At 42.5% G+C, this 27,777-nt stretch overlaps 1 protein-coding gene across 2 annotated transcripts in view; it reads left to right on the top strand.

Moving 5' to 3' along the window:
- Positions 1 to 27,777, top strand: part of USP24 (ubiquitin specific peptidase 24) — a 138,021-nt gene that overhangs the window by 97,420 nt on the left and 12,824 nt on the right. For both annotated transcript variants that reach the window (XM_013055630.2, XM_004751618.3), the window contains exons 42-61: positions 1,389 to 1,533; positions 3,845 to 3,964; positions 4,884 to 5,009; positions 5,623 to 5,721; positions 6,554 to 6,636; positions 7,661 to 7,802; positions 8,019 to 8,138; positions 8,470 to 8,690; positions 9,087 to 9,211; positions 10,552 to 10,693; positions 11,150 to 11,300; positions 12,260 to 12,355; positions 13,002 to 13,105; positions 14,773 to 14,886; positions 19,429 to 19,525; positions 21,840 to 21,956; positions 22,405 to 22,497; positions 24,038 to 24,140; positions 25,712 to 25,833; positions 26,721 to 26,834. In XM_013055630.2, coding sequence (XP_012911084.1) covers positions 1,389 to 1,533; positions 3,845 to 3,964; positions 4,884 to 5,009; positions 5,623 to 5,721; positions 6,554 to 6,636; positions 7,661 to 7,802; positions 8,019 to 8,138; positions 8,470 to 8,690; positions 9,087 to 9,211; positions 10,552 to 10,693; positions 11,150 to 11,300; positions 12,260 to 12,355; positions 13,002 to 13,105; positions 14,773 to 14,886; positions 19,429 to 19,525; positions 21,840 to 21,956; positions 22,405 to 22,497; positions 24,038 to 24,140; positions 25,712 to 25,833; positions 26,721 to 26,834 — 2,434 coding nt within the window. The remainder of the gene's footprint in view (positions 1 to 1,388; positions 1,534 to 3,844; positions 3,965 to 4,883; positions 5,010 to 5,622; positions 5,722 to 6,553; positions 6,637 to 7,660; positions 7,803 to 8,018; positions 8,139 to 8,469; positions 8,691 to 9,086; positions 9,212 to 10,551; positions 10,694 to 11,149; positions 11,301 to 12,259; positions 12,356 to 13,001; positions 13,106 to 14,772; positions 14,887 to 19,428; positions 19,526 to 21,839; positions 21,957 to 22,404; positions 22,498 to 24,037; positions 24,141 to 25,711; positions 25,834 to 26,720; positions 26,835 to 27,777) is intronic.

Raw genomic sequence — 27,777 nt, 5'->3', positions numbered from 1 at the left:
ACAGGAGTTTTCCAGCTTTCAGTGAATGGAGAAAATAAATCTTCAGTAGTTTGTTTTTTTTTTTTTATTTAAATTCAGATAACCTATAGAGTATTCTTAGTTTCAGAGGTAGAGTTCAGTGGTTCTTCAGTGGTTTTATTGAAATTTTATTCATGAATTCTTTTCCTTATATTTATTAAAAGCAACACCTTCATCAGCAGGGAGTTGGGTTGTTTTAATCATACACAGTGCCTTGAGTAGAAAAGGCGGCATTTTGTCTCATCCTCTCCTGTGTACTGAGTGCTACTCATTCACCACAATGACTCCCCGCCCTTTCCCACCTAAACCCTAAAGCCAGAAAGAGAGTTATAATACACAGAAGTATCTTCACGAGTAATGCTTACTAAAACTGACCAAAGAAATTTTTCACATTTAGCCCGTGTGTACGGTACCTCCTATGTGTTCTTTACGGTCCTTTGCAATCCAGAAGTCCAAAAAAGAAGCCAAGGACAGTGCCAGTTCCTGGGCGCTGTTCTCAGGGCATGGCACAGTGCTGATCTAAGAGCCAGCCCTGTGGCCCTCACTCCCCAGCCCATGAACACATCTCCTACACTGCACTGCATATGTGTTTCTCTCAGAGGTTGGATGTCCTCTTTTCTGTGTATCCTTCCTAACCTGTGATCATCTCAGTAAGGCAAGGTTGGCATAGGTGACACTGAGAAGTTACTGTCCTTCCCCAAAATGATGTCTACTAAAGGGGAACAACATCAGAAGCCTTTAGTTTTCCTGCAGGATGCTTGCTAGTTACCTTTTATCGTCATTGTTAAACAAAATTAATTTAGCCTACCACATATTTCTGCCTCCATTTTCTTAGCAAAATGAAGCAGATTCGTGTCCTTGAAGAGTTTTGTTTTTTGTGGTTTTTTTTTTTTTTAAGTCTTCAGGTGCATATAGGCATTTATGGGCATTTATTCTGATTTGTATAGCCTTCTTTTTCTGCCATTTAAATATTTGAATTTCAGGGTGATAACAAAAATTGCTCTTGCTACTCTCATGTTGTCTTTGATAAAATTTTTGGACTCTTTGTCCTCCTTTTTTGCTGATCCAAACCTTAGATAAAAATACTCTGAAAAAAAAAAATACTCTGTAGTCCTAAGTAAGAGATTTTGCTACTCTACCAGGCCAAGAAGATATTTAGCTCTCAGCCATAATCATCCTTCCTGTATTCATGGCTTCTTCCTTTAAGTAAACACTTCCCCCTGGGTTCTTAGAGCTCTGCCATTGGACCTGATTAGCCCTGTTTGAGGAACTGCAGCTCTAATACTTTCGTTTCAAATGTTGATTTAGTTTAATGAGCTGTCTAAGTAGACTATTCACTGTTGGAATTGACAGGTGTCTTCTGTTTTCAGGTGTAGTACAGTGAATAGCCGATTGGCAGCCTATGAAGTCCTGGTGATGTTGGCTGATAGCTCACCTTCAAATCTGCAAATTATCACAAAAGAACTGCTTTCTATGCATCATCAGCCCGACCCTGCTCTTACTAAGGAGTTTGATGTAAGTTTTCTAGACCTTGACACACGTCTTGTTTTTGGAATGATCAATTAAACATACAGCTTTAAAGCTTACGTTTGCTTTATTATAATCAGAGAAAGTATTATTCATATACCTGTCTTGTTCACCTACTCTAATCAACTAGAAACTACAAAGTTACTTTATTACCATTGTCATACTATATTTCTCAGCAGTACCCTTTTTCTTAACTAAAGAGGAGACATGTTCAAGTCAGCTGATAGTCACTTTCAGAAAGAAGTAGCACTTCAGCCCATTTGTGGAGTAGCTGGGGGTGGGGGGCACAGTGCCCGACACTGGAAATACTGACTCAGACATTGGCTCTGCCACTGTCTGCATTCATTAACATTCAGCTAAGAGTTACTGGGCTTACTAGGCACTAATAGGTGTGTTAGGCTTTGGAGCTCCTAAATGAAGACAGGATTCCAGCCCTCAAGAGAGGCAGTGTATAATGGAGGAGACAGAGCCATAGTCAGGTAATTTCAATATAATGTGATGAATTTTAAGATACAGGTCATGTCCCAAATGCTCTACCAACAGAGAGGCACTTGACCACCAGGTGGCGGTATCTTTAAGAGCTGGGGAGCCTGGGTCGCTCAGTTGGTTAAGCGCTCAACTCTTAATTTTGGCTCAGGTTGTGGTCTCAAAGGCGTGAGATGGAGCCCTGCCTTCAGGTTCCCCCACTCAGCGAGGAGTCTGTTTCTCTCCCCCCACCATAACCCCCCACCCCTGCCCCACTGTCTCTTCCCCTTCTCTGCTCATGCTCTCTCCCAAAAATAAACAAATCTTCTTTAAAAAAAAAAGAGAGAGAGAGCACTCTTATGTCTCGCAAGCCACCTGAAGCAAGGTGGGAAGGTCATTCCAGCAATGAAAGGATACAGGACAAGGCTCTAGAGCCGGGCAGCAGTTTAGTGTTCGTTGAGATCTGCAGGAGGGAAGCCCATCACAGGTGCACTGGAGTACCAGACCAGGAGTGGGAGGACACTTGTAGAGCTTCCTTCACCTTCTCCTCAAACATCGCAGAGTCAGGCTTATCCCTTTGGAAGCCTGAGCTGAGTACTATGGAGCATACGGGGAAGGAGGGTAAGGAAGGGGCACCAGATAGAGAAGATAGCATTTGCAAAATGAAATGTGAGCATGGAAAATAGAAACTGTTTTTGTGTTAAAACACTCAGTTTATAAGTATGTTTTTAGTTTTACATTATTTGTTTAATAGATTTAAATGGAAATTTTATTTTTCTCATAAGGGATTGTATCAGCAGCATGAAAAAAGCACTTGCCTCATATAAATACTTATTTCTTAGCACTATTATGAACTCACTTTTCTTATTTTGTAGATTTTTAAAAATCTCTGCTTTGGGCTACAAATAAATTGTAGTGTTGATTAGATCTTAGAAATCACCCTACTCTACATGTATGTCAAATGTTAGTGGAAGGTATGTCATATTTAACAATTCCCTGAGGTCCAAAAGATCTACAGGCTTTTGTCGGTTGGTTATTACATGGATGCAGATACTTGAGCTATGTAGGTTAGGTGATTCTGGGTATGGCCTTAGAACCAAGATTCCACTGACATGGCATTCAGTATCCTTTTCAACTTGGAGAAGTGCCATGTTCAACTTCATCCAAGTTGCTTTTCTTAGATTATTTCTAACCAGAAAAGCATTGTAACAGAGTTAGTATAAGGCATCTTTAAGTGCAGTGCAAGCATAATTACTTATTTAATTGTATGCTTACTATAAGTTATGCTGTAGAAGAATGTTACTTTCTTAAAAAGGAGGGGAAGGAATATGAGCCTTCCTTGACCATTCCGACTGGCCAGGATTCTTCATAGTAAATACTTCATAGAGTTCTGTTTCTTTTTTGCAGAGTACTACCTCAGTTTGTAAGTAGATATATTTACTTGATTGATGGCTGTGTACCCTGCTAGACTGTGAGCTCCTTAGGATAAGGGACCACATATACCTCCTGAGAGCCTGGCACATAGTAGCCCCTTCATGAGTTTTTGTTGAATGATAGGTGACGGAATGCATGACTACCACATGGATAGACAAATAAACAGTATGTTAGGTACTTCATCAATGGAAAAGGAGCTTTGAGATAGTAGTATTTTTTATTTGTATTTGCATCGGCAGAGATATTTCAAGAACATAGGTTGGGTTAGCCTGACTCCTAGCCCACTGGATGGATGAGTCTGTGAGTTTCTCTTTTTCCCTTTCAGACAGCCCCGGTGCACATGTGCTGGTGGCAGATACACTCATTCTGTGTCTACCATTTCCCTTCCTCTGTTTCCTAGTACCTTCCACCTGTGGATAGCAGGTCCAGTTCCGGCTTTGTGGGACTGAGGAATGGCGGTGCTACGTGTTACATGAACGCAGTCTTCCAGCAGCTATATATGCAGCCTGGACTCCCTGAGGTGACTTCTCTCTTCTTTCCTGTATGGTATGAAAGAGAATGTGTACACGGCCTGAAAATTGTCCCAGATTTACAGATCACAAAGTTGACTAAAGCTAGATGTAACTAGGGATTTTATCATAGCTTCTGAAATACATGTAGACAGCATGTTGGTGGTTATGTCTTTATAAATTTGCTGAGGGTGTATGTTGCCTATTTGGCAGATAGATTGGACTAAGTGGGATTTTTGAATGAGGTTACTCTCAAATTCTATTCCATAAAATTACTTCATGTTTTTAGTATTTTAGAAAAATTAGGGTCTCTCATTGATGCTTTCTAATAGTTGTGTTGACCCTTGAACGCAGGAGTTAGGAGCACTTACGCTCCGCTCTCCCAGTACCGTCAGAAGTTTGCATGTAACTTTTTACTCCCCTAGAACTTAACTACTGACAGCCTACTGTTGACTGGACAATTAACTCCTATTCTGTGTGTTCTGTGTATTACATACTCTATTCTTACAATAAAGTAAGCTAGGAAAGAGAAAATACATTTATGGTACTGTTCTGTATCCAAAAAAATCCATGTGTACCTGGACCCGTGTGGTTCAAACCATGTTCGAGAGTCAGTCTGTACCAGAAGTTGGTGCTATAGCAGTTAGTAGTTTTGAGAATATTCTATGTAGATCATTTTTCTTTCATAAAGATACTGGTATCGCTAGTTCCAGTTTTTCATGATCAAACACAGCCTCAGAGAAATGACTTGTCCATGATTCCACCAACTCAGAAGTAACTAAGGCTAACCCTACTCAGAGCTGTAGCCGCATCCAGACGTACACAGTGTTGTGACAGCAGTGTGGGCGGTACACGCGCGTCTGCCCAGGGCCCTGTGCAGCAGTGAACTAGCTCTGGCTCATGCTCCTCGTTTCTGTCCTTTCTATGTAGTCATTACTCTCAGTGGATGATGACACGGACAATCCAGACGACAGCGTGTTCTACCAGGTGCAGTCTCTCTTTGGGCATCTGATGGAAAGCAAACTGCAGTATTATGTACCTGAGAACTTCTGGAAGGTATGTCACCCAGTTAACTCTAGATTTCAAGACACTGGATCCTTGGATCTGGCGGTAATTGTTTCTGTCTTTATTGGTTCTAGACTGATCCCACTGCCAGGAACCTACAGAAGAATGGGCTACACCATTCTGCTTAAGATGGATGCTTGATTTCAAATGATGAGAAGATTAAAAAGAGTCATTTATAATTTTAGGGGTCTGCTGATCTTAATGATTTTGAATATTTTTCATGATTCTGATTTTGGCTTTTGGGAGTATTTATTCAAATTATCCCGATTTCACTATTGCCCTAAATGAAGGACATTACTCTGTTTCACAGGAGGAGTACCTGGTATCTTCCTCTGTGGTTCGGATAGCTCTAAGACGAAAACTCTGTTCCATGGCCTCAGATCCCACCCTGTGTGGCCTCACAAACTTGTGACAGTAACACGGGGGCCAAGAGCAAGCCTAAGTAGCCAAACACAAGCTTATCACACTTCAGTGAAAGTGTCTACTGCCCTAATAGGGAACTTGGTTTTTAGAAGCACTCAAGTGCTCTCTCACATTTGTGTTCTACCATGTTCAGATATTGCTAACTTTTCCTTTAATGATGTATTTAATTCTTGTTGCATAGATTTTCAAGATGTGGAACAAAGAACTTTATGTGAGAGAACAGCAGGATGCATATGAATTCTTCACTAGTCTTATTGATCAAATGGACGAATATCTCAAGGTAGGAAGAAAATGTCACTTTCTCTCTGACTCCCTCAGACTCTAATACGAGAGCGGTGCGGCAGAATGGACATTACTGTGAAATCGGCCAGTCAGAATCTGGTCATCTTTAATACCACAGCTGTGAGTCAGTTCTTGTGGGGTTTGAACATCAAAAGAGACTAGACTTCTTTTCTTCATTCATCCAACCCTTGGTGAGGTGTGGAGCTCTTAACCCATACTCCGGAGTGACCACTGCGGGTGCCCCAAGGTAGCCTGGCGTCGGGCGTGCTGCCCTCACTGGGGACCCACCAGCCCGTGCTCTGCAGTCTGAACCTGCCAGAGGACCAGATTAGAGTTGTTGGCGGGCGGGGGGGAGCCCAAAGCTTCCTGCCCTCACCTAGCACGACGTGTGACCAGCTTCCCTAGTTACAGGGCACCTCCCAGTGAAGCAGGAGACCCAGGTTACTGCTTTCCTTTTTCAGATCATTTAGGAATATATAGCATTTTATCCATAAGAAGGAAGAAAAGATTAGGGAGAGTTGTTCCTAACCCAGTGGTCACTGCGGGCAGTGTGGGGGAAGGATTCAGAATCGCCACTGAGTACTGTTCTTGTCACCAGCAGGGACTGGCCATCTCCTCTTCCTTCACCAACAGCTTAAGCTGTTCTGAGAATCGGGCCAGTGGCTTCCATTTGTCCCAATTAATCCCAGCTTAAGCTAGCAACACGACTCCCTGTATTTTAGCTGTTAAGTTGAAATCTGCACTTTAACTTAGGCTTAAATAAAATTCTGTGTAAGCGACGTATAAATTCTAGGGGCATAAACTAAAATTCTGTCCCTTTATTCCAACAGAAAATGGGGAGGGACCAAATTTTTAAGAATACTTTCCAGGGCATCTATTCTGATCAGAAGATCTGTAAAGACTGTCCTCACAGGTTAGTCGAAGATACCATGGACATCAAAACTGATCATCTTCATTTTTGGATTTTTTTCCTCTTAATTGGTAGTACTTTATTGATTTTCATCCATGTTCTACTTGACTAAAGTGACAGTATCTAAAAATTTCAACTATGATCTTTTTTACTAGTATTTTTATTTCTTAAGCTGTTGTAACAATTTATTGACATGTTTGAGTTGAGCCAATTTCTAGAATATTCAGATTCATGCTTAGTATTAAGCAAATCATGATGCAAGCAGATGCTTCTGTATTCATGTATTTAAGGTGGAGCTATAAGAGTACTGTAAGTTTCATCTATCAGTACATGGATTTCTATAGGAAGTCACAAATCCTCAAACAGAAAAGTATGTGTTGGCTCATTTTGTTAAGCAACTGCCTTCGGCACAGGTCATGATCCCAGGGTTCTGGGATCGAGCCCCGTGTCAGGCTCCTCGCTCAGCGGGGAGCCTGTTTGTCCTCTCCCTCTTCCCGCTACTCTGTCTGCTGTGCGCACACTCGCTTGCATGCTCTTTCTCTCTCTCCATCAAATAAATAAATAAAATTTAAAAAAAAAATATATGTTCCCTGGGTTATCCTGATGCAGATACTAAACTCGGAGGAAATATTTTTGCAGTAGAAAAAGGCTTCAGTATTGAGGTGAAAACATAGAAACTGCCAGTTGGCTACAGTAGTACAGCACATGATTGTCATCCTTTTTAAATGATGCTGCTGGTATGTCGTGAATTTTGCATTGTTGAGAGACTTACAGATCTCTCTCTAAGTGGACCTATAAATGTTTATTGAATTAAGTTTCTCTGCTTTTGACTTCTGAAATTCTTTGCTGAAAATCATGATTTTTTAAGGAATTTCTCATCATCAAAAATTGGCATTTTTATTTGGCAGTGTGGATTAATTTCACTGGTTATGAATGTAGTTCTGTGTACAGTCTCTGGTATTGCGATAATTTCAAGACCTTTACATTCCACTGTTTGATTATGTTTTTCCTGTGATTTCCTAACCAGATATGAGCGTGAGGAAGCTTTCATGGCTCTCAATCTTGGAGTTACTTCATGTCAGAGCTTGGAAATTTCTTTGGACCAGTTTGTTAGAGGAGAAGTTCTAGAGGGCAGTAATGCATATTACTGTGAAAAGTGTAAAGAAAAGGTATTACATTTACCTTTTTTTTAGAAAACAAGATTAATTTGTTATTTGTTTGTGTTTTATGTGAGGACAATATTAAGCTTCTAGTGTTGTTCCTATTAAATTGTGTTGTTATCTGTTTTTACCTGGGCAGGAGAAGCCCATGGAAATCTCTGACCTTTATATGATTTGGCTGTTTTATTTCCTCCATGGAGATAATTGGGTTTTGCTTTTCTTTAGAGAATAACCGTGAAAAGGACCTGCATTAAGTCTTTACCTAGCGTCTTGGTAATTCATCTAATGAGATTTGGATTTGACTGGGAGAGTGGACGCTCCATTAAATATGATGAACAGATAAGGGTAACTTCTTTTCATTCCCCCCAAAATACCTTACAACCATGACCTCTCCTTTCTGCTGTTTACTTTTTACATGTTTAATTTCCATCTCTACTGTGAAAGGCTGTGGTCTCAGCATTCAGAGGAGTATAGGGCCCCTTGTCTTAAGCAGCTGCTGCCGCTGGACAAGCAGATCTGGGAACAGCCCTCCTCTCTAGAAGTCGTCCTGGCCAGAGTGTGGAGGCGGGCCTAGCTAGAATTAGGAAAACAGCCCTCTTATTTGAATCTGACTTAATGGGGTACTGCTGTCTGTGTTACTCATCAACATTAATGTGGTCTTTTTGCTTTTAAATAGTTTCCCTGGATGCTAAACATGGAGCCTTACACAGTTTCAGGAATGGCTCGCCAAGATTCATCTTCTGAAGTTGGTGAAAACGGGCGAAGTATGGACCAGGGAGGTGGAGGATCCCCACGAAAAAAAGTTGCCCTCACCGAAAACTATGAACTTGTCGGTGTCATTGTCCACAGTGGACAGGCCCACGCGGGTCACTACTATTCCTTCATTAAGGACAGGCGGTAAGAGGGTCTCACGCTACTTCCTCCTCATGCCTTTCAGTAGTCCTACCTCCACTTCCTTTGCATTCCTGTGTCCCTTCTCCATTCCTCCTGCCATCCTCTGTCCCTCCTTTGCTCCCCCTGCCCTGCTCTGACCATCCTTGCCTCCGAGTGTAGTGTAGAGAAGCTTTTGCATTGCTCTTTGGTGTATTTCATATTGGATTTTTAAAATGTACTGTAACTGTTTACCTTCCAACCTTTAGTTGGAAAAGTTGTTTTAGAAGCTTACATTTTTTTCTTGAGTATTTTCTAATAGTAGTCATCCTCTGTATGTGTAGACAATACCTAGAGATAAAGGCTGGGGAGGAAGATGTTGGCTTTTAATCTCATAACGTTTGTTTCCTCTGTGGGCTCCAGAGGGTGTGGAAAAGGAAAGTGGTACAAGTTTAATGACACAGTCATAGAGGAATTCGACCTAAATGATGAGACCCTGGAGTATGAATGCTTTGGAGGAGAATACAGACCAAAAGTTTATGATCAAAGTAAGTATTTACAAATGGATGTTTCCCGTTAGTTTTATTTTTTTAACTTAAGGTTTTCTGTCAGATTGGAAGTAGTATTCTTAACATAAAATGTAATTCTTTTATTTTTACATACCATTGTTCTAGCTATATAGATCCACAAACTCCTTGATAGCCAGAGAGAAAATACTGAGGCTGCTTACAAAATGTTTTGAAACTATTTCCTTACAGCAGCACCCAGAGGACAGGTGATAGAGTAAGTTAAGAGGAAGAAACAAGTATCAGAGAGTAACTAATGAATGCAAAATTTCAACTTTAAAAATCATTTCAGAAGAAGTAGTTGTCCACTAAAATTCTCAAATTTCCTTTTCACTTACATAGAGGCACAATTAATTACAGAAGACATCCCTAACACCTGGGTTTTCAAACCGTGTTTATGCAGTATGGCAAAACAGTCTTTCTCTCTCCAGCCACCGCCCCCAGAAGAAAGACTATGAGGAAAAGGACCTCAGAGAATCCAATTGGAATTTGCTACTTGGGGGTGAGGGGAAGACCTTTTATAGAGATGTGAGCGTTTCTGAAACCTGATTTTGTAGTACTCTAGGGGCATTTAAAAATGTCTGTGTTTGGGTCAGAGGAGAACAGGGGAAATAGGTGAAGGGACTTAAGAGGAACAGACTTCTAGGTAGAAAATAAGTAAGTCACAAGGATGGAAAGTAGGCATAGGAAGTATAGTCAATAATACTGTAATAAGGTTGTGTGGCTACAGATGGTAATGACACTTACCATGGGGAGCATTTCATAGTGTACCTGATTGTCAAATCATTGTGTTATGTACCTGAAACTAATAGTATATGTCAACTACACTTCAATTAAAATTTTTTAAAAATTGTACCTGTATTACATCCACTATATTAGATTTTGATACCATACCAAGGTAGTCTTTTGTGTAGAGTAGTTACTTTTGGCTACAGATAGTTAATGGTTAAAGATAGTATCATTGCCAAAACTTACCTAGATTTGGCTGTCCTATACAGAATTGGTTAAGTGAGGCCAATTATAATCCCATCCTGTGTCACAGAATTTATTTTAAATGTTAATCTGCATTTTGGTTAAATTTAGACTTGCCTAGGGATGTTTCCCTTCTTTACCCCATTACCATACAGCTTTCTTCCTATTCCTCTATGTCCCCTTTCAAGTGATTCTAAATAGTATTACTGGTAAAAAGACATTTTACTTACATTTTGCTTTTAAATTTTGTAAGTACTTGCTTTATTTGTAGGTCCTTTACTTTATTTTAAATTGTGAAGACAAGAAAACATTTTTTATTTACAAAGATTTCTTCCTGTCTTGTTATGAAGCAAACCCATATACTGACGTACGCCGAAGATACTGGAATGCCTATATGCTCTTTTACCAAAGGGTCTCTGATCAGAACTCCCCAGTGTTACCAAAGAAAAGCCGGGTCAGCGTCGTCCGGCAGGAAGCTGAGGATCTCTCTCTGTGAGTTTCTCTTCCGCATAATTCACTGCACCATTTCAGCAGGCGATCATTATAATCCTGAATATACTGTTTGGCATTTTAAAATAATTTGTTAAACAAGCTAGAGAGAAATTCTAAAAAGAAAGTAAGTAAATACCTCTTCCCCTTTTCTTATTGCCACCTGTTTATGATTCCTTAGTAAGAAGTTACTTGGTATTTAGAAACATGTATATAAATGATTTCATTCTACATTGCCATTTTTTTCTACTCTCAGCACTTATTGGGTACACTTTATGTCCAAAGTGTCGCACTTGGCCAGCACGGCCAGCGTTGTTGGTTTTTTTAAGGTCCTGTTGTCTATAAATTTGCATTTTCCTATATTGGATTTGGAAAGTATGCGGTTTATTGCCAAGTCTAGTGCCTTGTTACATAAGTCTGTCTGCTCTACACCAGACTATTTTCTGATTCCATCCTTAGGTCCGCGCCATCTTCTCCAGAGATTTCACCACAGTCCTCTCCCCGGCCCCACAGGCCTAATAATGACCGGCTCTCTATTCTAACCAAGCTGGTTAAAAAAGGCGAGAAGAAAGGACTGTTTGTGGAGAAAATGCCTGTGCGAATATACCAGGTAAGAACCATATAGAAAATTCTAAAGGAGAAAAATTCAGATAAAAGTCAAAATCCACCTCAGAGGTCCAGATGTGTTCCTGCTGGCCTCCTCATGGACTTGGTTGGATCTCAAGTGCCTTGTCCTAACCACCTTGTGCCACGAGTGTCTTATACCAGGTCACAGAGGTGACCACAGACTCGAGGTGGCCGGCACTGTCGCCAGCCTGCCGTGTGACTGGAGGGTGTCACAGATAGACACGTGGGAAGGCGTGAGCACTAAAGACACATGCGGCTGAAATATAGGGTTCATTCCTTTGGGGAAAACTATTGTGACAGTGATGACCATCAGTTATTGAATATCTACTCTGCTACATGCTGTAAACAAATTCTTAATTCTTAAAACATTCTTGTGGAGTAGCAGGTTTTACACTCATTTTTTTAAGAGGGAAAGAGTGAGCTCGGAAAAGAAGTGACCTGCCAGTGTCACAGAGCCAGGATTTAAATTCAGCACTGTACAACTATCCAGTCAAGTCTTTGTACACTAAGTAATCAAAAGCTCAGTAACCAGAACCAGAGAATTTAAGAAAAGTATGCAGTTTTTTGTTTAGAGAGAATTAAGCTCTCCAGTGTAAGGAAAACATTGAGTTAGTTGTACTTGGAAAAGCTCTGTTTGCCCCTCAACCCAAAATAGCAGGTTTGAATTCACTTGTCCTTTACATGGTGGTTTTCTAAAATTTCCCAGAAGAGTTTGGTTTGATAAAGAATAATTTACCTTATTTCAGCTTCTTGTGTTTGAAAGGAAGATTTTCCTCTCTCCTTTTTTAAAATTTCAAAGCTCAAGAAAAGGGTTCTTGTGAACCCTTCTAACCTAATATTTTTTAAAAAACCCTTTTTACCTAACATATCAACAAAAATGTCTTCCACATACTGAATATTTTGCCCTGTTTCTTAAAAATAATTACTAATTTTCTTTTGTAGATGGTGAGAGATGAAAACCTCAAGTTTATGAAGAATAGAGATGTGTACAGTAGTGATTATTTCAGTTTTGTTTTGTCTTTAGCATCATTGAATGCTGTAAGTACTAGTTGGCTTCTCAGTAGAGGACTAAGAAAGGAGCCTAGTTAACTGTCAGCTCAAGCATTCAGTGACTCATCCTCCCCCTCAGATTAGAGGCCCAGAATGTTTGCACAAATATGTCACTTCTGGGGTGATGTTAAAATACAGGCAGTGCTCAGAATGTGTCCTGCAGATTGTGAATGGGCGTGGGTTTCCACATACTGGCCTTTTAAAGTGCTCTTCAGTTTTGTAAAGAATCTGAGAATAGCCACAAGATGAGGTCAATGAATGTTGTGCTTTGTGGACATCAGTTTGTCCTATTTGTCATCAGACTTTACCAGACTCAAGATGAACTTTCAAGTACTTCTGTTTCTTGAGTACCATGATTACAATTTGCCAGTAAGGGGGAAGTTTCTTAGTCTGCTGACAGGTTACCTATAACATGTCCATGGCCTAAAGTTTCTATTTTGAGAAGGCTTCATAAAAGAAATGAAGAGGAAGTCTTTTCTTACCCTTTTAAAAAATTTGAATGGGGCACTTTCTATAGTACGCTGGCTAGATTTTTCTTAGTAATATTAATTATGTATCATTATTCAACTCATAACATTTAGTAATCAATAAAACATCAGTGAAAAATAGCCTCTCTTTTCTCCCTCTCTCTCAGACTAAATTAAAGCATCCATATTATCCTTGCATGGCAAAGGTGAGCTTACAGCTTGCTATTCAGTTCCTTTTTCAAACTTACCTACGGACAAAGAAAAAACTCAGGTGAGAAATGATATGTTTTGATAGTCTGTTGTGGCAAAAGGCACCAGTGAATTCAATTAAAATAGAATTTATGAATTCAGAGCATTGTGAGGGCACCTACCTGATAGACTCAGGTGATTAAGGCATGGTTCCTATCTTGAAGGAATTTCTAATCTCATAGGAAGGATAGATAAAGCGGAAAAGGCAAGGCATAAATGCTAGACATCTTTAGGAATTGGGCAAAATCATATCCAGATGGGTATGGGGTAGGTGTCAAAGAGAGTGACAGTCTCAGGATTTTGAAAGGTGAAAACAGAAACGGAGGGACCAGTCTGGGTGAAAGGGGAAAATCTGAGAAACGAACAAGACTTGCCTAAAGAACCGTGAATGACTAGTGTTTTGTTTATACATGTAGGAACTCACTGGAAGTGAGGTCAGATGTGGGGTTTGGAATTGAGGGTCCTGATTACCACAGAGGGGACTTGGGACTGTGTTCAGTGGGATATGGTGGAGGGTTTTTGAACGGTTTCTGTCTTTAGCACCTGGAAGGTGCCCGACACATTGTAGGTTGCGGGTGCAGAGGTGCTGTGTTAATAAGCGGGTGACGGGTGAGTGGCTGCACGCTGGCTGGAGCAGGAGCCCAGAGCACGCAGAGACTCGGGGTGAGGAAGGCAGGGACAGCTTAGCAAGCCTAGTGCAGGGAACTTCGCTAGAGGTGAGGGGCTTGGGGAAAGACTTTGCAGTCAAGAGACACTTGAAAAGAAACAAATAGAATAGCAACTTCATTTTTAGGTGTAAAAAGTTGTATTAAATGACATTGATCTTTATTATTTAATTGGAAAAGAAGACATCGTATGTTCCTTTATCTTTTAACGTCTGGCATAGGACTAAAGAAATGTCATTACTTCTGTTGTGAAATTGACTTACGCCATTGTCTGTGCATTGCAGGCTATTTTCTTTTTTTTTTTTTTTTTTTTTAAGATTTATTTATTTATTTGACAGAGATAGATCACAAGTAGACAGAGAGGCAGGCAGAGAGAGAGGAAGGGAAGCAGGCTCCCCGCCAAGCAGAGAGCCCGATGTGGGACTCGATCCCAGGACCCTGAGATCATGACCTGAGCCGAAGGCAGCAGCCTAACCCACTGAGCCACCCAGGCGCCCCAAATTGCAGGCTATTTTCATCTTGGTTATATTCACCTTTTGGGGGCACGAGAGAATGGAGGGGTGTTATGGGAAGTCCCAGGTATTATAGCCATGACACCTATTTGTCTGCCCAGATGTTTTTATTCCATGAGGATATTAATGATTATAACAATGAAGTATAAAAATGTTGATGTAGTACCTATTCTGAAAGTGGGCATTTTACACTTGTAACTTAGTTAAGCAACACAAAATGCCACAGTCAGGCAGCTTTCCTGATTGCAGTTGTTTGAAGAACAACTGAAGATAAAAGTTAAAGTCTAAGACTTGAGCCTTCTTCACACTCTTGTGGGGAGGTGAGGCAGGAGAAGGGAAAGAACGCAGAGCCCTGGCTTGTGGGCTCCGCAGATCCATGGTAGTCAGTGGCCATCAGGTGTTCAGCTTACCCTGTACCCCACCTCCCTGGAACAGGTTAAACCACAGTGACACTCCACAGGCTTATTCGCTGGGGCCGTGCTCCTTACGTGTCTGTCTTTGCTTTTTTAAAGGGTCGATACTGAAGAATGGATTGCCACTATTGAAGCGTTACTTTCCAAAAGTTTTGATGCTTGTCAGTGGCTAGTCGAATATTTTATTAGTTCTGAAGGGCGAGAATTAATAAAGTAAGTGTCAAGATCTTTTAATTAATTAAAAGAAATCTCTATCTCTTCTGGTGACTTAGAGCTGCTGTTTCTTATAATTGTTTTTATTTCTATTTGAAATTACTTTTCAGATTGGAGTCATTTTGAACTGTTTTCTCTTGAAGTGTGAGGAAATTTTTCAGGTCACTCTAAAATCATTTTTTCGAAAACCTTCTCCTTTGGACTATAAGCATTCATTGTGTGTGAGGAGAGCATGTGTACACATAACCACGGGCTCACAGGCAAGCATGGCCTGAACTCCTGCCGCGGCCCAAGAGATTCCCGAACATGTGCCCCCTCCCTCAGGGACTCACACTCCAATGGCAGGGAGGGGAGGTTAACGATCCTCCATTACTACACAGTAGTACCACAGTATTGTCTGTATTTGGATTCTGGCAAAAATATTATTTATCAAAAACTTACTGATACTGTAATACCTATGGTGGTAAATTTACCTACATACCTATAATAAAAAATAATTTGCTTTTTCTGGCAAAAAGTCAGGATGATCAGTCACTATGGATGTTTACACCCTACTCCCAGTCATCCTTGTCAGGTTGGCCCCTCTCGTCCTTGACGAGTTCAGCGTTCATGTAGGGGCACCCATGATCTCAGTGTCCTTTGTCCCCATTAGGCTCCTCCTTCACCCTGCGCCCGCTCTACCTCCTCACCCCTCTCACCTGCCATGCCAACACACCCCACCTCCAGTTAAGGACCTTGCCTCAGACTTCCCGGAGAAGGTACCAGTCACAGATGAGCAGACCTCTAGGCCTGGTGCATCAGAGCCTGTTCTCATCTCTTCCTCCTGTGATTCTGGAGGAAGTGTCCTCTCTGCTCAAAAGGAGTCTCTACATAAGCAAACCCTTTATCAGCTGTCATTCCTGCATCTTTATCTTGTAGCATTTTCTATCAAGTACTTCCATCCCCTGTAGATACGCTCTGGTATCTCTCAACTTGCACAACAGGGAAGTCAGAAATACAGGCGCTTCCACAGGGAGCTCACAGTTTGGTTCCACGTTAGAGAGCTCATCGAAACTCTTGGTCCCATGTTGCTCTCATCTCTAGGACTAAGCTCCAGACACTCATTTGCCTACTTTAACTCTCCATTTCTTTCTCTAATCTACCTCATAACAGCAACAAAAGTGTTTTGTTTTGTTTTGTTTTTTAACAAACTGTATCGCATTACTTCTCTGCTTGAAAATTTTTCAGTGGGTCCCTGTCACACTTCTAATAAAATCCCCAGTCTCTACCATAACCGACAAGGCCTTGAATATGGTCTTGTTTCACTTTCTTCACATGGGCTTATTGATACTTGAAACACACTAAGCTTTGTTTTCTTGCCTAAAGACCCTTGCACCTTTACTCCCTCTATCTGGAACATTCTCCCAGCCAGTCCTGTATATAGTAAGCCCTTCCTTACCCTTCAGATGTCAGAGATGCTGTTCCCTCCTGACGATGTCCTCTAAAGCCAGTCTGTGCAGCTGGCCTGCTGTGCTGTTTGACTGTCCCCTCACTAAACGCTGGCTTCTTGAGGGCAGAAGCTAAGTCTGCTTGGTTTTCCTTTTGTACACAAAGAGCCTGGCACCATAGTAAGCACTCCCAACGTTTGTGTATGAGTGTGTATCGTATCATGTGTTCTCTTTATCATTCATAAAGAGAGCAAGCAATATGTCTGTGAAGTGTTCTGTGTACCTATCCCTTAAGAGTTTGCATCAGAAGGCAACCTTTCCCCCATATTTCCAGTGTAATTCCAGTCTCTTTCCAATAGTAGGAAGTAGGGCAAATACTTAGTTTATTCCCTTATAACAACTAGACTTGCCTTTAAGTATCTCCAGAGGAACTTGTTGACTCCTTTGGGACTATGTTTGGTTTCTTAGCGTTCCTCATGGTTAAGAATCCCAATGAATTACCAATTTGAATTCTTCCTGAGAGAGTTTATTATATTTTTATCTCTTAATCACCTTCAGTTTGTCATCATTATCTTGATTTTATATTTTATAATTTTATATTTAATGACTTCTTTACAATTTTTAAGATAGCTTAGGTTATCATCATTACTACTGAAGTAACAATGTGAAGGGAATGCTCTTGGATTAGAGCCTCTCAGTGTAGTCCTTTTTTAGGCAATGCTTAAATGTAACCATAATTGTAAAAATTTGAATTAGTACTAAGTATTGCTTGAAAAACTATCTGAAGAAATTAAAACTACTGAGCAAAAAATATTTTACGTCTTTTAAAAAGTTTTTATTGTGAAAGAGGTTTAAACATACAGCCAAGTAGCCAGAATGAGAACCCGGTTCTCTACCTCTTCCCAGGTCAGGTTACTAGCACTTTGCCCATCTTGTTGCCCCTCCCAGTACCCACCACTCACTCACAGGCCTGCTTTTTTTTTTCCTCTCAAATATTTTACTTTTCTTTTAACGCTTTTGCACCGTTTTTTAAAAAGGATTTTATTTATTTATTTGACAGAGGTCCCAAGTAGGCAGAGAGAGGAGGAAGCAGGCTCCCTGCTGAGCAGAGAGCCCGATGTGGGGCTCGATCCCAGGACCCTGGGATCATGACCTGAGCCGAAGGCAGAGGCTTTAACCCACTGAGCCATCCAGGCACCCCTACTTTTTTTTAAAAAAAAAAAGATTTATTTATTTGAGAGAGAGCACGTGTGTGCATGAGAGTCAGGGGTTGGGGGGCAACAGAGGGAGGGGGGAGCGAGAATCCCAAGCAGATTCCCCCCACTGAGTGCAGAGCTTACCAGGAGGCTCAGTCCCACGACCCGGAGACCATGACCTGAGCCAAAATCAAGATTGGATGCTCAATCAACTGAGCCACCTGGGTGCCCCTTTTCCCCTCAAGTATTGTAAAGTAAGTCTCAGACATCATATAATTTCACTATAAATCTTCTTGCATATATCTCTAAAGGTAGTTTTTTTGTAACTAAGCACTCTACCATGATCACACTAAACAAAAATATTTCTTTCATATTATCCTAAACCCAGTCAATATTCAGATTTCTGCAGGTATCTCAAAAAAGTTCACTTTAGCACTGCATATGTTCACATCAGGACCCAAAGAAGCTCCACGTGTAGTATTGTTTGTATATGTCTCTCAAGACTTTTGTAATCTGTAATTGTTCCTTTCCTCCACCACCTCCCTTTTTGTCCGCCATTTTTTTGAGGAGCTGACTTGTCATTTGCCATGTAGAACTCCCCACAATCTGGAATTGTCTGTATTCCCATAGTGCCTCCGAGTGTCTGTGATAGGAAAATGTAGAGCAGCCCCTGGAGATAGTCTCTGAAAGTGTTGTACCTGAATCAAGCCTCTAGAGCAAATATTACAGGCACACTTGTTATCTCTCTCTTTCTTGTAATTGTCCCTAGAGTCTTAGGAGATTTTGAACACAACCTTGTCAGTCTGGTGCAAATTGGGTCACTAATCGGTAGCATTAGTGGTTACGGGGACTGAGCAGCAAGCAGAGTGATCTCAACTCCACTCTCTGCGTACCCCGCAGAGGGCAGGAAGGAAATGCCAGTGCTGCCCTCAAAGGGGGACCAGCACAGCTTGCTGCTGGCACCTGGAGGACATGGTCATCAGAACTCGGCTGTATTTAAATCTTTCATGCAGAATAATGAGAACTTTCTGTCAAGAAATGGGTGAAAAGTGAGGTGGGTTTTCACTTCACTGATAACAGTGTGGGTTATCAGGTCCAAGTGAGCCTAGGAAGCAAACAAGAAAGGCTGACTCTGGAGAAGGCTCTGGGGGCACTCCCACGCCACACACCCCACGCCCCAGAGTAGCGCTTCTGCCTGACCACACCCCTCTCCAGCCAGACCAGGTTCCTCTGCATAGGAGGCACCCCCCCCACCACTCTGTTCCCCTCCCCTCCCACAGGGCTCCTCTCCCAGTGACTCCTCTCCCTGCTGGGCGGGTAGTTTGTGTGCAGTGCTGGAGATCACGGAAGCACCTGATCAGCCTTGACTGCTGTGGTCATCACCATCATAGATGAAGAAAGGAGGAAAGTGGGACCTCTTGGGCTGCAAATGCTTGGTTAGGGTTCAGGCCTGGGGAGGGAGAGCAAAGGGAAAGGGTAGAAATACTGGTGCATGGGTAGAGTAGGAAGGGCTCACCTGACTGCAAGCTTTAGTATCTTACTCTGAGAAATTCAAAGGGAAGGTAGGGATCCCCTGGGAGAGACACAGAGTGAACAGAATTTGTTACATTTTAGGTTCTTTGCTTTCATCTCTTTATATCCATTTATCTGGTTACCCCCATTAGATTTATACAGATGCTCATTTTATGAAAAGGGGGGAAATCTGCTTTTCAGGGTCCCAGGGTCTGGATTTTCCTGTTTGGCCTTCTCCCTCCATCATAGTAGCCTGTGAGTGTGTCCCAAAGCTCTCAGGAAGCTTGACTCAAAGTCTTGGAGGGATTTTGTGTCTTGAATAGTAGGTAGGCCTGGTCATGGGAAGCTGGCTTATGGAAATCCATTTTGCTTTCTCAGTGTGCGTCTTTTCTGTCTCTGTATTTTAGGATTTTCTTGCTGGAGTGCAGTGTGAGAGAAGTGCGAGTTGCTGTGGCCACCATTCTGGAGAAAACCCTAGACAGTGCCTTGTTGTATCAGGATAAGGTCGGTCTCATTTCTTGGATGTTATTTATATATTCTTTTCCTACCAAGTGTTCTGAATTGCATATTATATAGTAAGAGAGAGCACCTAGGATAATTTTGCCACCCAGAATGTACCTCCCGTGGACTGCCTTTCTGATAAATGCCAGGGTAGAAGGCATGTTGTCCTTGCCGCCTCCTATCCCAGGAGTCAGGGTAGGCTAGGAGGTTAGATCTGCTCTGGTCTGCTTCAGGATTTTCTAGAGCACTCCTTTTTCAGAGTCTTCTATGAAGAGTCTGTGTTAGATTTCACTGAACTGAGATTAATGTGAGTCTGGAGACTCTGGGCTAGCCCAGTAGACATTTTGAACCTCACTTGGCTTTGTCTCTCTGCTATTAAGCTATTTGCATGATACAAGTCCATCAATCGGCCCCCAAACCAAATAGTGCTGTCCATCCGGGAACAGCCGCCAAGATAGTTTCTTCATCGATCTCTATTAGTCCCTAGGCTTTGTTCCCGTTCTTCTGAATTTCTTCTTCCTAATTCTATTTTCTGCAGTTTATTTTCTGATTCACAGTTCCACACATGTGAAAACAAACCATGGTATTTATTACTATCCTCAGTCCCCTGAAATTTAAGTCTTAGGGAAATAAATGACATACACTGTAAGTCTGATTATTCAATCTGTTATTAAGTCCTAACAATATAGCACTTCTTCCCAAGTTTGCTGTTTCAAACAGCTGACACTACATGGAAAACTTTGAAAAATGTTTTTTGCAGATCTGATTGGCTCCTTGTAGACCTTGGCTGGAGGCAGTGTGTCTCAGTGAACTAAACACAAATTCTAGGAATTGCTTCAGATCCAGGTGTTACTCTGCTGTTCAACCTTGAGCAAGCCCATAAAAAAGGATGTAACCCAGTTACAGTAGCGGGCACCCATCAGCATTGCCCAACCCAGCAGTCACTGTTAGACCAGACAGCCACAGGAGCTTTGCTCAGCCCAGAGTGAACAAGGAGGTCAAATACGCCCTTTAGAGAGGGCCTAGAAGAAGACGGTGTCTCAATTCCAGGAATTGTAAAGATGCTGACGTTTGGCCTAAGGCACTGGTTTTCAATCTGCTGAAACAGCAGAACCATTTTTCAAACTTCAGCTTACCTGGATGCAGAATATATAAAATCGGTCATGGGGAGCCACTTAGGACAGTTCGGATACCATTGCTCTGAAAAATCCCCATGGAGCTTTTCTAAAATATTTAACATAAGGGCCTCTAACTGTCCTCCTTCCTCCCATGTGCCAACCCAAACAGAGGATAAAAGCAGAATTAGTGCAGTCTCCCTAGAGAGGGGGTCAGGCTATGGCATAGTAGTCCGCCAACCTCTAGAGGCAAGAGCACAGGTGCTAGAAAGGGAAAGGAGTGGTGGAGGACAGAAGCATGCGAGCCATTGCCTCAGTGAATTCTGTCTCCTCTCCAGCAGATGTATTTTATGTCTATTTTCCCCCCATCATGGAAATGGTGCCTCTGGCCACCCACTTTATATTGTGAAGTACTTTGAAATTGAGGTGCTATGTAAACGTGGGTTTTCCTGTATTTATAATCAGTGTGGCAGAATGGATGGTACTGCTTCAGAAGTCTGTGAACACCATCTTCAGGGGAGATGAACTAACCAGAGTAGTAAGCTGGTCTTACTTCTCCCGTCACAGATGAATTTCTAGGGACTTGTCCAAAACCAGTTGGGGTGGGAGGGAAAGAAGAGGCACTGTGATAACCAAAATGGTTTCTAAACAAATAAAATGTTTTTCAAAGCTTTCCATGAGGCGTCAGCGGGCTTTCAAGTAAGTTCACGGTTGAGTTGATATTACCGTTGTCATTCTGTCAGGCTGTTGCTCTCCATTTGCTCCATTGGCTTGATTTCTGGCCCCTATGCCTGTGTCTGTGTTCTTTATTCTTTGCATCTGTGATTATGTGAAGAAGTAGCGTAGCGGAGGGAGGGGTTCAGAAGTGCTTCCTCTAAACCCCCTGATTTCTTTTAAGACACAGAAATTGGGTCTGCAAAAAGTGTGACCATTAGCCATAGAGTCAGCCCTTGAGTCTGAAATCTAGAAAACAAGACTAGGCTATCCTCATAACTGTTTCTACAGTACCAATCTTACCCTGGAAGATAAAAGCAATGATTCTGTTTTTGCTCTCCAAAGCATAAATCCATCTGAATCTGAGACTGGATTGTATCAATCAGACTTGACTTTTGTTCTTACGGTGATTTACTTCCGATTAACCCTGTTACAAATGCTGCCTTACATTCTTTTTCTTTACGTGATTTCATCTTTCTTCTAACCAGTTAAAAAGCCTTCATCAGTTACTGGAGGTACTACTTGCTCTGTTGGATAAAGATGTCCCAGAAAACTGTAAAAACTGTGCTCAGTACTTTTTCCTATTCAACACTTTTGTACAAAAGGTAAGTGATTTTTCTCTAGTAGCTTTTCCTAATATAGCAGATTTCTAGTCTAAAGGAATTGTTTATACATGGAAAAAATTTGTACTGGTCAGTACTGGATTTAAAGATGTGGTCGTCTGAGGGTTTCTTCTTAAAAATCTTAATTTGTGGGTAGTGTGCCTTGCCAGAGTTCTGGAACAGTAGCTGTAGATACCGCAGGCAGCGGGAGGCATCTGTGGCAGCTGAGGCCCCAGCTGCACAGAGCTGGGGCCTCAGTGCATGTGTGGCACCTGCTGTGAAGCAGTGTGAGGCTGTTGAAACTCCAGAATTTTAACTCATACTTTCTGTATGTAAATTACAGCATTTAAAAACTTATTGACCCCTTAAAACTTCTCATTTAACTGTGTTTTTAATACAAATTTTTGTCTGGATAGATCTGTAACTTGTCCTTGTCGATATCTTGTGACAGCAAGGTATCCGGGCTGGGGATCTTCTTCTGAGGCATTCCGCTCTGCGACACATGACCAGCTTCCTCCTTGGGGCCAACCGGCAGAACAATCAGGTAGTGCCACTGCTCCATGGCCCCGTTCGACAGCCACGGTTTTGGTGCCTCGTTGTTTCTCTTTGTGCCAGTGAACATACGTCATCCCCTAAGAGTCCAGGTGCCAGTGCTACGTGGCTTTTAAAGTTCTTCAGACTTCGGTTGTTTTTACAGCCTCCTAGTCGAAGTTAGTCTGATGATACCACAGAAATGACTAATGAGACTATCAGTCAAAAAGTGTCCAGGGAGGAAAGATGGACTCTGAGCAAGGGGGTTGCATAGGCCTTTGGGAAGGAGAGGCACAAGGGTCTCTACCTGCCCTTGGGGAGTGCAGGCTGCGCTGTTCTAGCGGAGGTGGCTGGTGTGGGGGAGCCCATAACAGGGCAGGATGGGCTGCAAGGCAGAGCGGTGTGGCCTCCTGGGGCCTGTCGCCGCACAGCACCACAGCCAGAGCACAAGAGGGAGGTTGTGTGTGGCCATGGCGCTAGCTGCATCCCAGGATTGCTCTCCGGCATGGAGTTCCTGTGCTGGCGTGCTTCTCCTGTCACTTTGTGTCTTCTGTTTGTGAACAGAAGTGTGAACAGGGTGATTGAACTGTGAAAAGGGTGACAATGCACTGATGGCACACGCGGCCTATGGGGCTCCATAGGCCTAAGGGGCTCCTTAGGCACCAGGCACGCTGGTTACTTTACACACGTGCCTGCTGTAGTTCAGTAAGATAAGCATTTGCCTTTCCAATCCCAAGCAAGCACCGGAGCTCAGAGAAGGGAAGTGACTTGTGTCAGGTCACAGAGCTGAAGTGTCGTGGAGCAGGGACTCAGACCCAGCTCTGCTTTCCCCTCTCTGTAACGCATGGCAGCCTTGCTGCCCGGGGCTGCCATCAGCCTCCCGTCGTGCTGCCTGTTGCCCTGCCGCCACGGCATGCTCTCTGCACTGGTAGGACATTGCAGTTCACAGTGTCTTTGTTCACTGCACACACTTTCTGCTCTGGGACGCTGATGACACTGGCGGTTGATTGACACTGATCATAATTTAAATAAGATTTAATGGCATTAATAGTGTTATATACTCCATATTGTTTTACCTTTATGAAGTACACATAATGTGAAAAAGGTTCTCCCTTTTCATGTTTCATTGGGTCCTCAAAGCCAGGAAGTAGGCAGATAGATCATCTCTGCCGGTGCCTGGAGAGATCAGGTGCTGTTACCCACATCTACCTGGCATGGTAACTAGCACAGGGGGGCCCAGGCACCAGCTCCCCAGCCTCCCGGGGTTTCCCTGTCATACTGTGGTACAGCAAAGTTACCCAGCACGTCAGAAGCATTCAGTACCTAGATTGAATACAGAAATGGAAATATTTTAGAACACAAGTTAATGTGTCTGCAGGAAAAAAACACTCCATAGCTAGCCTAAAATCCATGAGTTCCTTCTATTTTGATCTCTTTTACTATCAGACATTGAGAAAGAATCAAAATAGCATGAGCCAGCCCAACCTTTCCCTTCCTTTTCATATTATTTCTGACCAAAACATTAATGTCCAGTCTATTTTCTCTGTTGGCAGATTCGTCGGTGGAGTTCAGCACAAGCACGAGAATTTGGGAATCTTCATAATACGGTGGCATTACTGGTTTTACATTCAGATGTCTCTTCCCAAAGGAACGTTGGTGAGCTTTCACATGTCATTATCCAGCAGAAAAATGAAGACAGTGAATTTGTCGATAATGCATGGAGACTAATAATGTTACCAGTTAAATGAATATTACTTCCCATTTGGCTATTTGATATTTGAGGAATACTCAAAATTTTTTGTTTTAATGCATTAATAATTAATTTGCATTAATTAAATGCAGAATTTAATACATTTAAATTTCACTCTATTTTGTTAGTTCATTGCAAGAGAAAGTCAAAAAACATAAAATATTTAAAAATGTTTAAAAATATTTAAAGAAACACTCTGGGATTAGAGGCTGATTTAGAGTTCATTCATCACCATACCTGGTATGGCTAATCTAGTGGGGAAAATAACCAACTGTGGGTTGGAGTGTCCTGGCAATGTGAACTTGATGAAGCCACCTGACCTTCCTGAATCTCAGTATGAAGTGGAAGTACTAAAAACATAATAATTCCCCAGGTGTAATGAGGATTAGTCAGATAAAATATTAAAGAACTTTGTAAAGCTAAAGAGGATTCAGATGTAGCTTATGTCATTGAATCATGTTTGAAAGCAAGATGTAGTTGGTGCCTTTCCATTTTTGTCCCCCAGAGCCAGCAGCTCAGTCCTTATTTTGTGCAGCCGAAACATGTTACCTCTCTGCTTATCCAGTGTCCTAATCTACATGCGTAGCACGTTTTTTACTGTTCTGAGGCCTTGTCAGAACAGCAACAGCAGTAACAATAACAATACAACAGGCAGCTGGGAAGTATCCAGAGTTTTCTGTGTGCTGTGCCTTTCCATGGAGCTCTGGGCTCTGTGTGTAATCCCCTCCACCAGCCTGTGAGCCGTGGTCCCCCTCCACAGACAGGGAAGCCAGAGCGCGGCCAGGCTCATGGCTCGCACAGGCCGCAGTGTGTGAGGCAGGCCTCTGACCACCGGCAGCTGTGGCAGTTGTGCATGGGGCATGACCGGGAAGATGTCCGAGAAATCCCAGAGTACTGGTTTGCTCTGGAAATGCGTCCTCACTCTCTAAGGGCCGGGGAGCCTTCGGGCTATGAGGCAATATGCGTCCTTCACTCTGACTCCTGAGCCTGAAAAAGACAAGGCTGCCTACCTGACTCGTGAGGGCAGCCAGGTTTGTGAAAGGCAGAGTTCGAGTCCTTGTTTGCTAGCACGTGGGGCAGCTCACCCGCTCCCTGTGGGTCAGTTCTGCTTAGCGTGGGTGGTGGTGGCCGGTCTGTGAGGGCAGTTGTTAGAGCAATGGGTATGTCGTCCAGCATCTCTTCACAGGCATTTGGTCATTTTCTTTCATACATTATATATACTTTATCTTCTTTGAAAGATTGTCTTGGGAGGTGTAAATTGTCACGCTGACAACTCTGACATACACTGTGAGAAGTGGGTACACGTTTCCTCCTGTCCGCGTGCCCACTTACCCTCCCCCAGGCCTTGAGGGAACAGGCTCTAAGTACCAAGCCGCCCTGTGTGTGCATCTCAAGAGAACCGCTTCACCTTGTAGGTGTCTCTCTCTCTTGAAATAACATCATCTGAGACAGGCTTGGTTTCTTTGGTCTCCTAAAGCTCCTGGAATGTTCAAACAACGGCCGCCCATTAGCGTCGCCCCTTCCAGCCCTCTGCTGCCCCTCCACGAGGAAGTAGAGGCCTTGTTGTTCCTGTCTGAAGGGAAGCCTTACCTGTTAGAGGTATGTACTTGGTCTTCTGGAGCCTTTCTCTTTTTCCTCTCATTATTGTCTGCCTGAGGAGAAATGCCCCTTGTAATAGTTTGTGTGTCACTCTGATGATAAGAGAAGAAATGGGTCTTTGAAATTAATTTTTCTTCCTGTGTATATGTCAGAAAGAAATGAGCAGCTGAAAAGAATTTTTGTTAATCCTCTCTGCGAGCAGGGATTGGACCTCCGGGTCCAGCCCAGCAAATTTCCCCTCCACGGCTCAGGAGGTGAACGACACTTTGGCAATCATAGATACTCAGTTTATTATCAGAGGAGTTAGTTCCCCATGTTTGTGTGTGTCTCTGGTCCCGGAATACCACAGCTCCAGAGCACACATGTTTTGTAAACCTCAGGAGTGTGGGAGTGGGCTGCTCCCGGCCCTCCGTCGCATCACACACGATGCGGCCCATCTGCGGCCTGAGTCCCCTCTCCTTCCGCCCAGAGCTACCTGTTCTTGACAACTTAATCCTCCAGTTCTCTTCCAGAACTTGATTTACATGGATAAACTGATGAGCCGTGTGTCACACTGGTTTTTTAATCATGTCGGTGCTGTCTTACTAGCTTAACATAGTTTCCTTTGCGATATATCTGTGATTTTTTTTTCCTGTAGTGTGGGGGGCATACATTTGGGGCATTTACCTTTGAAAATCAGATGAGAGTGACTCCCGGGGGGGAAAAGGTGCACATTTGCAGGTTTTGTTCAGGGGACTTTGTCCCCTAGCAGTTAGTCAGAGAAAGCCTGTTTTGAAGAGATGTTGAAGATCTTAAGTCTGAGTACATTTCAGGTAAAATCAGAAACAACATGTAGACAATTAACTGAGACATAAGAAAACTTGAGTCCTTTTATGCTCCCTCACTAGGTAATGTTTGCTTTGCGCGAGCTGACCGGCTCGCTCTTGGCGCTCATCGAGATGGTGGTGTACTGCTGCTTCTGTAATGAGCACTTCTCCTTCACCATGCTGCACTTCATTAAGGTAGGACTGCGAGAGGCCTGGGAAGGGCCGAGAGCCGGCCACCAAGATGCCAAGGAAGTGTTCCTTTGCTCCCAAGCAGTTGGCTCCTTTTAATAACCTGTCGCTTTTCCTAATCATAAAAATAGTATAGACTCATTAAAAAAAATACAGAAGGAAAAGAATGTCAAGTCTCAACATCACTAATGGTCACTATGAACATTCTCCCAGGTCTCCCTTTATTTCCTCTGCATGTATTTTAACATGATTGGAATTTTCTGTCTCTCTGATTCTGTGTCTTTTTTCACTTGACATTCTAAGTATTTTCCCGTTATCACTAAGTGACCTCTGGGGATATGTCATCTTCTTGTGTACCATAACTTACTTAGCCATTCCCTTCCTAGTGAGGCACATTTGCACCAGGCTTAATTTTTAACCATTTAGAATATATTTTATAGTTAATGATATGCTGTGGTGACCATTATTTTGTAAAAAGGCTTTCCAATTTCAGGTTGTTTTCCTAGGCAACGTTTTAAAATCGAAAGTAAGCGGGCGCCTGGGTGGGTCAGTGGGTTGAGGTCTCTGCCTTCAGCTCAGGTCATGATCTCAGGGTCTTGGGATCAAGCCCCGAGTCGGGCTCTCTGCTCAGCAAAAAGAGTGCTTACCCTTCCCCCTATGCCTGCCTCTCTGCATACTTGTGATCTGTCTGTCAAATAAATTTAAAAAAAAAAAAAGAAAAGAAAGGTTTTTCTTACCATCTGAAATAGCAACAAAGTTCATCACGAAGCTTTGGTCAGCGTTATAATCTCTCTTACATACACTGCACTAAGCACTGTTCAGGTTATAATCACTCTTAAATACGCTGCACCAAGCACTGTTTAGGCAGAGTACATATTCCCCTCACTCAATTCCCAAGTAGTCCTGTGATGTAAATAGTGTCATCATCACTATTTCACCTTTGAAACCA

The sequence above is a fragment of the Mustela putorius genome, unplaced genomic scaffold (assembly GCF_011764305.1).
Source record: "Mustela putorius furo isolate JIRA1106 unplaced genomic scaffold, ASM1176430v1.1 tig00003853_pilon_pilon_pilon, whole genome shotgun sequence".
NCBI classification, from domain to species: domain Eukaryota; kingdom Metazoa; phylum Chordata; class Mammalia; order Carnivora; family Mustelidae; genus Mustela; species Mustela putorius.
This window is presented reverse-complemented; position numbering and strand designations above follow the sequence as displayed.